Consider the following 14,275-nt stretch of genomic DNA (forward strand, 5'->3'; position numbering starts at 1 on the left):
CCCTCCCCTTTCCCCTCACATTGTTTCCTCTAATAAGCCCCATACTTGTTATGTCAGTTATTGTTTCATTGAGGAGAGTTAAATCTTTTAATAGAATCAAATGAAGAAATGGGAGAAATTATTATTAAGTAACCAATTGTTAATATTGGGGAAACACGGGATTCTCTGCTTTCTGAAACCCTATTCTCTACTAAGCCAAGGCAGTTATCTGAAAGACAATGCTGATAATGAGATTGGATTAACTTTCTCCTCAATCTTGTTCAGGCAACTCAGGTTTTGGTGGGGATAAATGAATGAGGAAGGGCAGAGAGAGAGAGAGACAGAGAGAGAGAGAGACAGAGAGAGAGAGAGAGATGCTCTATCCACTGCGCTACCTAGCAGCCCCCAGGCATATATTCTTTAAGTGAGTTCCATGAGGGACCTTTGACATTTGAGATCGTCACTAACCCTTTATGTTGATTGTATGCTGGGATAATTAATAAAATGATTAATTACCAGAAATTCTGTCTCTCTAACTTTGTATATGTCACACAACATGTTAATAACATATAATATAAGAGCAGCTAGGTGGCTCAGAGGATAGAATGCTGGGCCTGGAGTCAGGAAAACCCGAGTTCAAATCTAGTCTCACACTTATTAGTTGTGTGACCCTGGGCAAGTCACTTAATCCTGTTTGCCTCCATACCCTCATCTTTAAAATAAACTCCAGTGTTATATATTGTGCTATATATTGTGTTATATATTGCTTTCTCAGATGATAACTATCTTTATTACATTGTAGTCTAAGCAATGCATTTATTATTTTTGACTCTTAAAATTTTGTTTGTAATGTCCTGCAAAAGAACACTGTATGAAGCAACAGCAATATTGTTTTAAGGACTTTGAATTTGTGATTTTATCTATTATAAATACAGAGATTAACTTATAAAAGACATATGAAGAAAGATGTTATTTATATCCAGAAAAAAAACTGATAAGTAGAATTATGGATAGAATAATTTTACATATATATAACAATTTGTGTCTAATGGTAGCCATCTCTAGGGTGGAGGTGGGGAGAAGGGAGGGGAATAAAAAGAAAAAATAAATTTACATGATAATTTTGTTGTATATTTGAAAGAAATAGCAAGTTGTGCATAGTAGGTTTGTAGTTTCATGTGCAACCATCTTTTTATTATGCTGTTTTATACCACAAATTAAAAATAAAATAAATTTAAAACAATTTTAATGTTTTATCATGTTATATTATGTTATATCATAATAATTTAAATTTATATTAAAATTAATTTAAAATATAAAAAATGTTCCAAATTAGATAAATTAAAATTAAAACAACTCTGCCTCATACTCATCAGATTAGGAAATTTGACAAAAAAAGAAAAGTAACAGATTCTGGGAGGATTTCAGGAAAACCAGGTATGTGCTATTGGTGGAGCTATGAATTATTCTAGTCATTCAAGAAAGCCTTTTGGAACCATGCCCTCAAAGTTACTCGTATTCGTACCCTTTGACTTCAGTATATCACACCTATGTCTATACTCCCAAAGAGATCAAAGAAAGAAGAACAGGGAAAATACATACAAAAATATTTGCATATGTGAGCTCTTTTGGTGCTATCAAAAAATTGGAAACCTAGAGGGTTCTCATTAGTTATGGAATGGATGCACAATTTATGGTCTATGAATGTAATGTGAAACAGTTGTGATGTAACAAATGATGAAGAGGACAGTTTCAGAGAAACTTAGAATTATATGAAGTGATGCAAATAAAGTGAGCAGAACAAGAACAATGCAGACAATAATGACATTGTAAAAACAAAAAATGTTAAAAGCCTGAAGAACTATGATCAATGCAATGACCTATCACAATTCTAGATGATTGATCATGGATTATATTATTACCCACCTCCCGACAGAGATGTAATGCAGATTAAGATACATACTTAGGGCATGGCTAGAATGGGTTTTTTGGGGTTTTTTGGTTTTTTGGGTTTTTTTTTTTGCGGGGCAATGGGGGTTAAGTGACTTGCCCAGGGTCACACAGCTAATAAGTGTCAAGTTTCTGAGGCCGGATTTGAACTCAGGTACTCCTGAATCCAGGGCCGGTGCTTTATCCACTACGCCACCTAGCTGCCCCTCTTTTTCAATTGATAGGGATATCAGAAGGGGTAGAGGAAGAAGAGTGAGAAGGGGAGAAATTTTGTTGTTGTTGTTATTAATTTTAAAAAGTAAAATAAGTTAAAAAGAAAAAAAGTCTGACATTTTATTTAGCATTCCATACATGAAATCCACTATTTCAAAGTGGATTTTTATCTCTTTTTTAGGCCAAAGTTGGTCGTTGTAATTGAAAATACTTTTTTTATTTTTATCATAAAAATATTTTATTATTTTCTAGTTACATGTAGAAATCATTTTCAACATTTAGTTTTTTGTTGTTGTTGTTGTTTTGCAAGGCAATGAGGGTTAAGTGACTTGCCCAGGGTCACACAGCTAGTAAGTGTTAAGTGTCTGAGGCCGGATTTGAACTCAGGTCCTCCTGAATCCAGGGCCGGTGCTTTATCCACTGTGCCACCTAACTGCCCCAATATTCAACATTTGTTTTTATAAGATTTCTAGTTCCAGATTTTTCTTCTTCCCTCCCCAAGAAAGCAAGCAATCTGATGTTATCTATGTACAATCACATTAAACATAATCCTGCATTAGTCATGTTGTGAAAGAAGAATCAGAACAAAAGAAAAAAAAAACCTAAAAGAAAAAGAAGTAGAAACAGTATGGTTCAATCTGCATTCAGAATCTACAATTCTTTTTTTTCTGGTTGTGGAGAACATTTTCCATCATGAGTCCTTTGGACTTGTCTTAGATCATTGTATTGCTGAGAAGAGAAGTCTATAACAGATGATCATTGCACAATGTTGTTGTTACTATGTACAATATTCTCCTAGTTCTGTTCACTTCATTCAGCATCAGTCCACTTAAGTCTTTCCAGGTTTTTTTGAAATCCTCCTGCTCATCATTTCTTACAGCACAATAGTATTCCATTACAGTCATATACCACAACTTATTTAGCCATTTCCCAATTGATGGACATTCCCTCAATTTCCAATTCTTTACCATCACAAAGAGAGCTGCTATAAATATTTTTGTACATGTGGGTTTTTTCCCTTTTTTTATGATCTCTTTGGGATACAGACCTAGTAGTGGTATTACTGGGTCAAAGCATATGCACAGTTTTATAGCTCTTTGTGCATAGTTCCAAATTGCTCTCCAGAATGTTTGGATCAGTTCACAACCCCACCAACAATGCATTAGTGTTCCAATTTTCCCACAGCTTCTCCAACATTTATTATTTTCCTTTTTTGTCATATTAGTCAATCTGATAACTGTGAGGTGGTACCTCAGAAGTTATTTTAATTTGTATTTCTCTAATTAATAGTGATTTGGAGCATTTTTTCATATGGCAATAGACAGCTTTGATTTCTTCATCTGAAAACTGCTTATTCATATCCTTTGAACCCAAAATGAGTATTTTTTTTTGTTTTTTGTTTTTAGTGAGGCAATTGGGGTTAAGTGACTTGCCCAGGGTCACACAGCTAGTAAGTGTTAAGTGTCTGAGGTCAGATTTGAACTCAGGTACTCCTGACTCCAGGGCCGGTCCTCTATCCACTGCGCCACCTAGCTGCCCTGAAATGAGTATTGTTAATGATGCAAGTATAAACATCAATTATTGAATTTGCTAATAGTTTTTCAATATTTTTGGTTGTAAGGACCTCTTTATATGGGTACCTCAAATAGAATAGACTGAGTTGCTTTAAAATATTTCATTGTGAACACCTCATGATTTTTATTCTTTTCATAGTGAATTAAATGCCAAATCTAAAGAGTTACAACTGCATGTTTTAGAAGATGAGAAGTCCAAAGATAGTGAGTATTTTCAATTTACTTTGGGCGGAATTATTTTCAACTAGTTTGGCACTCAGTACTCTACCTACTTTTAGGAAACTGAGCTACAAAGTGAAGGTATGGAAGGGGGAAATAATTTAAAGCCTTTTCTAAAGCAAAGGCCAAGAAGATTGTATGTGCTCAGTGTTCATAGTACATAGGTAATACTATTAAAATCTTAGCTTTCTGATGTGAGAAATTTTTATTTAAAATATTAATCTTTGGTTTATTCAATGTAGCTGAAATTTTCACTGAAAGGAACAACACATGGTAATATTGATACATGTTTGTGGATACATTGAATTTGATTGTATTTAGCTTAAAGTTTTGAATGCAAAATTTATACAGAGTACTGATTTAAATATAAATTTTTAAAAATTAGCTTTGTAGAAAAGAGCTACCTTTTTTTTTACCAGTCTCATGAATTTTGGCATGAATTTTCACTGGCTCCACAGTGAAGCAATTGTCAACCTTGAGTTTATTTAGCATAAAAGAGTAAGAATAGGTGATAGGGAGTATTTTGTACATTTTTATTTAGATTTTTTTTCCTGAACTTTATTAGGTATACCTAAAATAATTTTTCTTGCACTCTGTTCATAGGCTTATTATTTGCATCTTGTTTTTCCTTAGTGATTTTAGTGCATGTTTTAATAGTAGCCTTCAAAATCCCTAGAATTTGAATATGGTATGAATCTTTGTTATTAATTTTCCACGTATTTGGAGTTTTATGTCATTTGTTCCATCCCTATGATTTCATTGGCACAGGAAACTCCCTCTATAGATCAATTGTTCTGTACCTTAAGTCTTGGATAGTTAACTGTGACTTAGAGGTTGTGATTTGCTCATTCACATATTCAGTATGTGTGAGAGTCAGGAGTTAAAACCAGTTCTTTTTAAATTTTATTTTAGGTCTATTCTTTGCTTTTGCAACTGTTCCTATAGATGTATTCAAGAAAAAACCTTCTGGACAACAATACTTTGCTCTAAACAATGGATCCAGCTGTAATCACACTGTGTTGGGAGCTATCACAGCAGAGGTATGACATTCTGGTGTTTTTAGCAGCTGAACCTGGATTTATCCTGTTTAGTATCATGGATTTGTATTACCTTCCATTTATTAATATAAAATCTCCATTCTTATTATCTTAGAGTAAATTATGTAAGAGTATACATTTGGTTACTTAAAAACTTTTATCTAGCACTTAAAAATTTGTAAAGTACTTGACATACATTATTTTTTAAACATATACATTTGGTTACTTAAAAACTTTTATCTAGCACTTAAAAATTTGTAAAGTACTTGACATACATTATTTTTTAAACATTATGATAACTCCATGAGATAGAACCTACTGGTGTTTTCCCCATTTTCCGATGAGGAAACAGTTTCAGAGACATTAATTTACTTTGCCTTTGTCACATAGTTTGCATAGGGTTTGCTATATACTTAGTATTAACCCAATCTATCTAACTGGTCAGGAATGGAACAAAATGGCATACTCCCATCTAATGGTTAACAAAAGGTAATTTATTTAACTACAGGATGAAATAGATATTCAGCAAGGATACAGCATTGATTTAATTTAGTACAGCATCTCTGCCTCTGCATTTGTCATGGTTTCAAGAAAGGAGCTCCTAGGGGAGGGGGGGCGGGGAATAGCTAGGTGGCAAAATGGATAAAGCACCAACCCTGGATTCAGGAGCACCTGAGTTCAAATCTGGCCTTAGACACTTGACACTTACTAGCTATGTGACCCTGGGCAAATCACTTAACCCTCATTGCCCTGGGGGAAAAAAATGGAGCTCCTCATTCCCTGTACACTAGTTTTTGTATCTAAGCCATTAGGAAGCTGTCTCAGTGGTTCAAGACTTAGACCCTGGGCCAGTTAAGTCTTATATATGTGTATGTGTATTTGTGTCTATGTGTGTATTTTATGTGTGTGCATGAATGTATACACATATATGTGTGTATACATCTCTGTGTGTATATCTATACATATATATTTATATTAAAATTTTTTGGTCGGTCAAGATCCTCCTTCATACCTTCCTATTCTAATCCCTTCCTCTGCATTAAGAATACTAGAAAACCATAACCCATTAGAAAAATGTATAATCAATCACAGCATATTTCCACATTGACCATGTCCTCCCAAAATTTCTTTCATTCTACATTCTTAGTCCTTTGCCTCTTTATCAAGAGATGGGTAGTATGTTTCATCATTAGTCTTCCAGAATTGTGATTGGTACTCATTATGCATTGATGAATGTAGCACAATAGTGTTCCATCAAACTTATGTACCATAACTTGTTTATCCATTCCCCAATTTATGGGCAGCCTCTCAGATTTTCATTCTTTGCACCTCAAAAAGAGCTCCAAATATTTTTGTACATTCTTAGAGTTTGTTTGCTTAGGATTAATCTCTCCCTTAATCTTGTTAAGGGCTAAAATTCTAGCTAAACTGTCTAAAATATTTAATGAGTGGTCGCCAATAAATTATAAGCTTTAGCAAGAGTTAGACTTTTAAGCGTTTATTAAGGAGAATAAGAATTTGGTAAAGAGAGAGAGAAAGGCCTAGATTCCTATCTATTAAAGGGAGAGCACATTTCTAGCTCCGCTCTCCACCAGAGTCCAGAGGAAAGAGAGCCAGAGCAAGCGCCAGTCTCTTCCTTCCTCCTCCCACTAGCCCGCGTCACTTCCTGACGCCAAAGAAAAGACTCCTGGTCTTGCCCTCAAAGACCTTCGCTTCATGGGCAGAACTCTTCTACAGTAAGTCTCCAGCAGGTGGCGTCATTCCAATCGTTACAATCTACCCAAATCCTTCTCTCCTTTCACCCTTTCCCTCCTATTTCCCTGTTGAATGAATACATTTTTGTATCTTGTGTTAGAAAAAAAAGTATCACCATTTAGGCAGAAGTTTGACTTTCTACTTTAATATACACTAGCCTCTTTGTGGTTGAAGCCAAATTTGAATTGGAGTAACAAAGCAACAGATTATATTACAGTATCTGGGATGGAGGAAAAAAGAAAACTTTTTTAGGAACTTCTCACAATCCTTGACTAAGTGAATAAAACTAGTAGCATCAACTCAGTCTTCTGGTCCAAGATAACCTATAGGGTTGATAGTCCTCCTCCATTGTTCCCTTTTCTGCCACAGTGCAGTCCCATGTTTTGCTGGTTGTCCATGGGCTATCAGTTCTTTCCAGCTTAGCACTGGATGTCCTCATTCCTTAGCCAGAACCTTAGAATCTCTGTTTCTTAGATGGCTCTTCATCTTGAATGAGCTGTCACCCAATGCTTTCATTTATTTATTTATTTATTCATTCGTTTGTTTATTTTTGCTGGGCAATGAAGGTTAAGTGACTTCCCAGGGTCATATAGCTAGTAAGTATAATGTGTCTGAGGCCAGATTTGAACTCAGGTGCTCCTGAATCCAGGGCCAATGCTCTATCCACTCCGCCACCTAGCTGCCCCTTTTATTTATTTTTTTAAAGGTGATCCATATCTCTTTAATTTTTTATTTAAAAATTATTTTTAATTTTTCTCAATTACATGTAAAGATATTTTTTGAGTTCCTAATTGTTTTCCCACCCTCACTTCCCTCCCCCTTCCAGAGGCCAGCAAGCAATTTGATAATAGGTTATACATTACTATCATGTTAAATATATTTCCACATTAATCAGAACAAAAGGAAAAAATGCAAGAAAGAATAAACAAGAACAGTAACAAAAAAGGAACAACAAAAGTGAAAATAGTATGCTTCAGTCTGCATTCTGATTCCATAGTTCTTTTTCTGAATGTGGAGAGCATTTTCCACCATAAGTCTTTTGGCATTGTCTTAGATCCTTGCATTTCTGAGAAGAGCTAAGTCTATCACAGTTGATCATCACACAATCTTATTGATACTTTATACAATGTTCTCTTGGTTCTGCTCATTTCACTCAGCATCAATTCATGTAAGTCTTTCCAGATTTTTTCTGAATTCCTCCTGCTCATCGTTTTTTACAGCACAATAGTATTCCATCACATTCATATACTACAACTTGTTTAGCCATTCCCCAATTGATGGGCATCCCCTGAATTTCCAACTCTTTGCTACCACAAAAAGAGCAGCTATAAATATTTTTGTACATGTGGGTCCTTTTCCCTTTTTTATGATCTCTTTGTTACCTAATGCTTTTAATTGAGGTTCATACCTAGTTCCCTGTGACTTATTGATTCTATCATATGTCCTTATAAGATGAACCACAATGGCAGAGTAGAGGGAACATTTTAGTTGAGTTGCCCAACATTCCCTCTATACATCTTTAAAATAATGTGTCAAATCTAATTCTAAAACTGTGAGGTGGGATATTTTCCCATCCAATGCAACTTAGGAGGTCAAAAGGAGAGTTGTTGTTGTTGTTTTTCAATGAAGTGGGGCTGACTAGGAGCACAGTCTGGTAACAACACCAGCTGTGGGATTTGAAGGAGGCAGAGGCAATAGCAGCAGAAGCAACAGCTGTACATCTGATCTAGAAGATATCACAAGGGACCTCTATGGTAGGACTGGGCACAGATCCTTTTCTTTTTACTCTAGTCTCTTTGGATACAGACCTGGTAGTGGTATTGCTCAGTTAAAAGGTATATGCAATTTGATAGCTCTTTGACTAAGGTTCTAAATTGTTCTCCATGATGGTTAGACCAATTCACAACTCCACCAACAGTTCATTAATGTACCTATTTTTTCACATCCCCTCAAGCATTTGTCATTTTCCTTTTCTTTCATGTTAGCCAATGTGATGGATGTGAGGTGGTACCTCAGAGTTCTTTTAATTAGCCTTTCTCTAATCAATAGTGAATATATCTTTTTTTTTTTTAAAGAAGTTCATGTTCATGGGATTAGGGTGGGAATATCAATATGAATCACTGAAAACTTCAAGTATATAAAACCTTTAACATCTATCATATTGGTTCCAGCATTATTTTAGGGATCCTTTGCATAGATTTATATTTGTACTTGATACATGCTGGAGTTAATCCCGGGCATGCATAACTTTAGAGATTCAGAGCATCTCTGGATGGCAAGATGGATACAGGAATTGGTCATTTTTGATTGATTTCCTCAAAATCTGAACTGACCTAGTGTCAAATAACATTACCACACTAGGAATCAGGGGACTTAAATTTATGACTATCAAAATTAAAAGGATCCACAGAGGTAAATAGAATCCAGTGCATGTGTGAGCATAAATCCACTTCTAAAACATTCACAATAGTTCTTTATCTTTATCTTCTGCTTGAAGTGATGGGGAACTTGTTGCCTCCCAATCCATTTTGGGGGCACTACAGATTGCTAGAAATAAGAATTCTAGTCCAACAATAACTGTGACATATTTAATTTTTTAAATTCATTTAATTTTTTTCAGCTTCCTTTACCTTATTAAAAAAAATGTTCTATATATCCTGAAGGGAGTGAACTAAATTGAATGATCTTTTCATGTGCTTTTAAATTTTATGTTTTAGGTATTTGTTTCTCTTTTGGTTTTGCTATATTCCCCAGGAGAGTGACACTTTTCAATTTAATGATGTCTATTTACTCTGAGCCCAGCACCTTGGCTTATCCTTTTTTATTTCTTAGCTTCTCTATTTGAGTATTTTTACCACAGAAAGCCTTAGATAGTTAATTTTTTGATGAAAAAATCTGTAATTATTTCAGAGGTGCTTAAATATTTTAGTTTTCAGTCATCACTTATTTTGTTTTTGGTTTTTTTTTTTGTTTTTTAGTGAAGCAATTGGGGTTAAGTGACTTGCCCAGGGTCACACAGCTAGTAAAGTGTCGAGTGTCTGAGGCCAGATTTGAACTCAGGTACTCCTGAATCCAGGGCCGGTGCTTAATCCACTGCGCCACCTAGCCGCCCCCCCACTTATTTTATTTTGAAAAGTGGGAAAACTTATGTATTTGTTTTCTAGTTCTTTTACATAGAACCAAATGAATCAAAATTGTGGAAAATTCCTCCTCCTGATCCTTCTGCAAAGATAGAAAAAGACCAAACTGTGATGCCCTGTGGGACTACTAGTGATAAACTGATGGTCACTTCTATAACTGCTATGAAAACAAATCCTGGACTGGAAACGGCTAGATTTCCTGCATTGAATTCTGGTAAGAAAAATTAAAATCTATGCCTTCTCTCTGAAGTTTTGAAGTTATCATTTCAGTATTCTAAGGCCTAGGTTCTGATCCTGACTCTTCATTTTTACTAGTAACTATAAGTTGCAAAGGAAAAAAAAAGGGTTATTTGCTTTGTAAAAGGAAGTTTCTTCACCATGGTTAAAGTTAGAAATCCTGTACTAATGAAACACAAGTCCATTCCTAATGCCCATCTATAGGCATAGGCATGGTGCGGGATGAGAGAGCACATAAGGAGGTTCCTTTCCCCGATTGGGGAGTAAAGAATGAAATGAAGCATGACTGAAACTTGCCTGAAATATTGGGCCAGGTGGGGTAGTCCCTAATTAAGACACCCTCCTCTGGGTAGGAATTAAATCCTCCATGGCCTTTGACCCAGAGACCAGACAGTTGGTGAGATGACTGGGGGATTATAAAAATGAAGGTAATAAATTTGCACAGTGTTTTTGTGAGGTGTGAGAATTAGAGCACTACCAACATGTTGAAAAAGATACTGTAGGGAAGCTCTGTCATGGAAAGAAAGCAGGTGACTTGGAGTCAGGAAGTGATATCTGCTGCCTGTGGGTCCTGTCAACCAGTGTTACCAGCCAATTAGCTTGGAGCTGTGTGTGTGGATGGCCCTGTTTCCTGTTTCACAGGAGGCTTCTGGGAGAAGCCATGGAGGAGAGAGGTCTTTTCAGTTCCGAACCTGGGGCTTGGCGGCAGAGGTGGCAGGGACAGGCAGAATAGGGAGAGTAGACAAATCTCATACTTTATCCATGTGTTTCTCTTTACTAACCCTAATATACTTTAATAAATACTTAATGCCCAAAGATTGGTGCTATATGTTTTCTAATTTAAAGCGACACTCATTAGATTTTAGATAACACAGCTATGCCATACTTTAGCGCCATCTGTAAGGTGCTAAAATTCTAGCTAGTCTGACATGTATTGATTGACACTGCATTTTATTTTATCCATAAGGCAAAAGAAATAAGATATAATGAAAAGTTTTATTTCAAAATAAAAAGTTAAATGACTTGCCCAGGATCACATAGGTAGTAACTGAGAATGGACTTGAACTCAATCCGAACTGAGCTCCTGAGTCCAGCCCCAGCACTCTATCCACTGTACTACCTGGCTCTTTAGGCCTTTACAGAGGAAAGTGCTTTTTTTATACTTTATATGTAAATGAGAGCATATTCGTAAAGTACATATAGCATAGGAACTGGTACATAAAAGATACCATGTAAATATTAGCTATTATTCTTATCCTTAATGTAAAGCTCTAGAGTATGGAATAAAGTATAGTAAACTGTTGTTTAGAAGATGTCTAATGTTTGTATTCTTGTTAGCAATCTCATCAGGTGCCTTGATGGGTGTGTACTTCTGAAACAAGTATTTAGTTAACCAAAACATCTGTAAATAAGGTATAATCCTATAGTGTATGTAGTTGAATGTCTTATTTACTGATTTGTTATTTATTCCAAGATTAATTACATTTCACATTTTAAAGTGTGAGTGGAAAAACAATTCAAAAGGTGAATTGAGAAAAATTTAACAAGTGAAATTAAATCTATTCAACCTATTAAATGAATTTCTTTCTTTTAAGGAAAATGTGCTGATAGTATACATCTATACCTGGGCATGGTGGGTATTTCCCAGCCTATCAAGCAATCCTTAAATCGCATTTTTAATTTTATTGACTCTGGTAGCTCTTACTTGAATACATAGCAGAAATCTATACTATTCACATGTAGAAGAATAAAATATGCCAGTAAAATTTTGCTAGAATTCTAAATATAAACAAAGAATTCTTGATATAATTAAAATGCTTCAAACTGTTGTTTATAGTTTTTTAATACATTGGGTTTTTTTACCAAACCTATTTTTTTTCTGTGGTAAAATTGAGAGTAAACAAAAGTAATGATTTATAAAGACATAACATTAAAAAGTTCTTGAGGTCAAATCTTTGCCTTTATCACTTGTATAAATTTTTAATTAACATTAGCAGATGACTTTAATTAAGTATAACTGCTGATTGAAATAATCATTTGATTGTCATTTATAATGTAGAAATTTTCTTAGCAGGTTTTTCTGTGCCTATTAAAGTCATTGAAAAGGATATCTTGATCTAAGATATTTCTTGCCAGGGTACTTTCTCTTCTTCAGATAAAGATAATGTCTCCAAGATTCTTTTTTTCTTGTGGATTCATTTGTTTTTTATCCAGCTGTTCTTCCCTACTAAGTAATAATGTTTTGAGGACCTGGGGGTGTGATACAGAATGAAGGAATTAGTCTAGTTGGATGAAAAAGATAGATTTGGTAGTATGGCTTATACTTGGCTCAGATGTGGAAAGCTAGAATTGAAGTTGAAAACGTGACCAAAATGTCACTATAAAGTTCTTTAAAGTATTACAAAAGATGACAAAAAAGTGGATACATTGCAATCTCTTGTCAACTACCTGCCATACCCATATATGTGAAATCATAGATTTATTATTCATTGAAGTATTATTAAAGAATCATGTTAATGACTAGTTTGAGTGGTAATAAGATCAGAAGTTTAAAAAGTATAATTATATATGGATTTATATATATATATATCTTTTTGTTTGATGATATTAACTATTTTAACTGCCATAAGTTTTATTTATGACAAATCTGTGTCATAACATGGAAATGTTTTAGTATATCATAAGGGGAAATAACGACTTTCACTTTAACATTATAATGAGAAATTTCATTGTGCTTTCAAAATGAACAAAATTCCAAAAGATCCAGGATCCTGATGAAATCAACATTCTCTTCCTCTCTACAGAATTGTTAGGGTCGAATGATTCTGATCCAATTTCAGAAGCTGCCATTCAACAGTTAAGTCATTCTTCAAAGTTGAAATTCAAGTCACCAAAGAAGAAGAGTACTATTATCATAGAAGGGGAATCCAAGGTAAAATTATAAATACCATATATATTTATTGGCATATATGTTATATTTGTCCTTTTGCCATACAAACATGCTTTGACTTCTGTTAACATCCCCATGATTATTATCCTCTTTATATGCATTATACTAAATTATAAATTGTAATGACAACTATGTTGACTTAGCTTTTGTGATAAAATTCAGTTCAATTCACTGAACAGTGATTAAGCCCCTAGAGTGTTTTAGGCACTAGTCTAAGATAAAAATTACCTAGACTCTGCCCTCAAGGTGTTTAGATTTAGCTGGTACAGTGGGTAGATAGAACATTTCACAGAATAAGTATAATGCAAAGGTGAAAGAGAAAAAACTTGATTAGACAATTTGCTCTAGCAATATTATGGAAGCCTTGAAAGAAGACAAGGATTTTGAAAGACAGCAGATGGAAAAGGTTATTCCAGGGAGGGAGATGAATGACCTGTGCTAAATGCAGGTAGGCAAGAGAAGACATGTCAGACATAGGTATGGCAAGAAGTCCACTTTGGCTAAAACACAAAGTCCATGAAGGAAGTATAAAGTGAATAAAGGTAGATTATAGCTAGATTGTGATGCTTCTTAAATACAAGGTCGAAGTTTTTTCTTTTTCTTTCTAGAAGCAATAAGGAACCATTGATAGTTTTTGAACATGGAAATGAGATGATCAGATCTGTTCAATGAGAAGATTATTTAGAAATCGTGTGAAGTGTGGATTATGGAAGGATGAGTGAATAGTCTGGTTGATAAGGACATGAACTAGGTTGGTGACAGTATGAGCGAAAAAACACAGTGACCATGTTAAGAATGTTTTACTTATCTTATACTTACGTTCTACATACCTTTGATAGCTAGCTGCTCCTATCTAATGATACTAGGTCTGGATACATTCCCCAATGTTTAGCAAATTCCTGTCTCCTCTTCCTCTCCCAAATAAAGGGATACTAAATATCTGATTGTTTAAGAGTTAAAACATTCCCTATTGAAACTCTTGTTGCATGTTCTTTCATTCAGTTCTTCTGAAACCCTACCCCTCAGTCCAGATCTGCCTACCCTGTTGTGGATCTGCTGTGCCATCTGGAATTCCTATACCATAACGGATAAACCTCCTTTTATTTTAGATCTCTAATTCTTGTGGACCTTTTGCTCTTATGGAACTCACAAAGAACGGGCTTCTCTTCAGATGCCACTTCATCCCTGGCCATCCTTACTTTTTTTCTGGTACTGGTTGTA

The 14,275-nt window shown here is 34.8% G+C and overlaps 1 protein-coding gene across 4 annotated transcripts in view; it reads left to right on the forward strand.

Annotated features, from left to right (window-relative positions):
• The window catches only part of C2CD2 (C2 calcium dependent domain containing 2), a 115,984-nt gene that overhangs the window by 61,133 nt on the left and 40,576 nt on the right, over positions 1-14,275 (forward strand). For all 4 annotated transcript variants that reach the window (XR_006355673.1, XM_043995688.1, XM_043995689.1 and 1 more), the window contains exons 8-11: positions 3,856-3,920; positions 4,848-4,975; positions 9,892-10,081; positions 12,909-13,036. Coding sequence is in view for 3 of the 4 variants with exons in the window: in XM_043995688.1 (XP_043851623.1) it covers positions 3,856-3,920; positions 4,848-4,975; positions 9,892-10,081; positions 12,909-13,036 (511 nt within the window). In the remaining variant the exon portion in view is untranslated. The remainder of the gene's footprint in view (positions 1-3,855; positions 3,921-4,847; positions 4,976-9,891; positions 10,082-12,908; positions 13,037-14,275) is intronic.

This window comes from Dromiciops gliroides, chromosome 3 (genome assembly GCF_019393635.1).
Source record: "Dromiciops gliroides isolate mDroGli1 chromosome 3, mDroGli1.pri, whole genome shotgun sequence".
NCBI lineage: Eukaryota > Metazoa > Chordata > Mammalia > Microbiotheria > Microbiotheriidae > Dromiciops > Dromiciops gliroides.